Source organism: Myotis brandtii, unplaced genomic scaffold (assembly GCF_000412655.1).
Source record: "Myotis brandtii unplaced genomic scaffold, ASM41265v1 scaffold40707, whole genome shotgun sequence".
NCBI lineage: Eukaryota > Metazoa > Chordata > Mammalia > Chiroptera > Vespertilionidae > Myotis > Myotis brandtii.
The window spans coordinates 1-1,826 of NW_005365641.1; the positions used below are offsets into that span (position 1 = coordinate 1).

General features: G+C 47.2%; 1 protein-coding gene across 1 annotated transcript; it reads left to right on the forward strand.

Moving 5' to 3' along the window:
- Positions 1–66: 66 nt before the first annotated feature.
- Positions 67–1,823, forward strand: LOC102246458 (mitochondrial import inner membrane translocase subunit Tim8 A; the record flags this gene model as incomplete). The annotated part of the gene is made up of 2 exons (XM_005873369.1): positions 67–323; positions 1,791–1,823. Coding segments are annotated over exons 1-2 (165 nt in total), but the record flags the coding sequence as incomplete, so codon positions are not given.
- Between the last annotated feature and the right edge of the window lie 3 nt (positions 1,824–1,826).

Genomic DNA, 1,826 nt, shown 5'->3' on the forward strand with positions numbered 1-1,826 from the left:
TGGGCGCTGGGGTTGCCGGGAGGAACGCCCTGCAGGGGGCGGGACCCGCGAGGAGAGCTCGCGCGAGCACAGTGCGCTCACGGGGGAGGCGGTCCCCAAGGCGGCGGGTTGTGGTTCCGGTTCCGTCGCGGAGACACGTGAAGGTCGGCGAGTTGGTGCGGAGTTCGTTTCGGCGCGCGTGGCCGGCTGGGATGGATTCCTCTTCGAATTCCTCCGCGGCGGGTTTGGGCTCAGTGGACCCGCAGCTGCAGCATTTCATCGAGGTGGAGACTCAGAAGCAGCGCTTCCAGCAGCTGGTGCACCAGATGACGGAACTTTGTTGGGTGAGGAGCCTGGGGCTGGGACCTGGCCACCTTACCTACTTTCCCCTTGTCCTTGCCCCGTGGGACTCGCCGCGATGTCCGGAATTCGGGGAGGGGGAGCACCCGACAGCACCCCTTGGTTTCCTTATATTCCACGGGCCGAGCCGGATGGGAGAAAAAGTGACTCCGCTTTTTAGGGGACTGTCACTCCGGACCTAGGCTTTGTTGGTGCGAAGAACCGGGGATCATAGAAGACTTATGCCGCCGTCCCAACCAGCACTTTAGGCCAGCAAGACTGATGACAGCCCCTCCATACTGGGGTCTTATTTTTGGAACCTCGAGTCCTGTTCCAGGGTTTACCTTGATTATCCAGTTTCTCTAACCGTCCTCTGTGAGAAATGAATGACTCTAGCCCACTAACTATAAAAGTGGTGTAATCTCTCCACACTTACTTGCCCCTTTTCTTGCATTGTTGTGTAATACCAAGCCGTTTTGGGTCTGAAGGTTGAGGAATTGAATATGCCCTGTGAGGGGACTTTGGCAAAAGGGTGAAGGCATTTGCGCCTTGGGATCAAACTGTTCTCTGGCTGCCAACAACAGCATAACTGCCCAGCCCTGACATACAAAATCCATAGACTTCAGAGGCCAAGGGTAATTTTTCGGAAGCAGAGGTTTTGAGGCTTGTGTACAGAGCATAGAATAATGACCAAATTCATTTGAACTGCTTAACTTGAACTATATACAGTCAACGGTTTCCATAGTCCTTTTCCCATAAGCTTGCGGTATTGTTGGACTCTGACCCTTGACAAATGCTTACCTAACTCCTGTCTGCCTTGGAGCAGTGCTTTGATTCTTTTAAAAAAAATGTGATTCATTATATTTGGTCCAGTGTTGGGTATGATTAAGTACTCCTCCAAGACTCTGTAAGTTTTAGGAAAATTCATGCAATTTACTATTCATATTGAACTCAAGAACCTCTGGCTTAAGTAGACAAGGTTGCAGAATCTCAGGTCATAGACCTTTTTTCCCTCTGGTAGGTTTTTTTATGGTGTCTTGCTGCAATGATTTATCCTTTTACCCTTTTATTCTGCAGTAAATTTAAAGGCATTTAATACAGTTGGCATTGTGGAATTATAACCAAATTCAGTGAAGGATTAATTAACTTATATTTTACCATTTTTCTAGTTTTGTAATAATCTCAGCTCCACAATTTTATGGTATTATGATGTTAGGCAAAGTATCTCTGTGCCACAGTTCCCCTCTTTATAATGCGAGGATTAATAATAGTACCTATTCTGTAGGGTTATAAGAATTTGATGTAAGGCTGTAGAAAATTTCTCACCACAAAGTAAGCTGCTGCCAAATGTGAACTATTATTAACACATCAGATACTGTTTTAGGTGTGTTTCCTTTAAACAACAAGAAGTTAATCCCCTTTCCTTTTTTCCCAAGTTCCCTTTGTGATTCTTATCTTGTCCTCCTGACCAGGAGAAGTGCATGGACAAGCCTGGGCCAAAGTTGGAC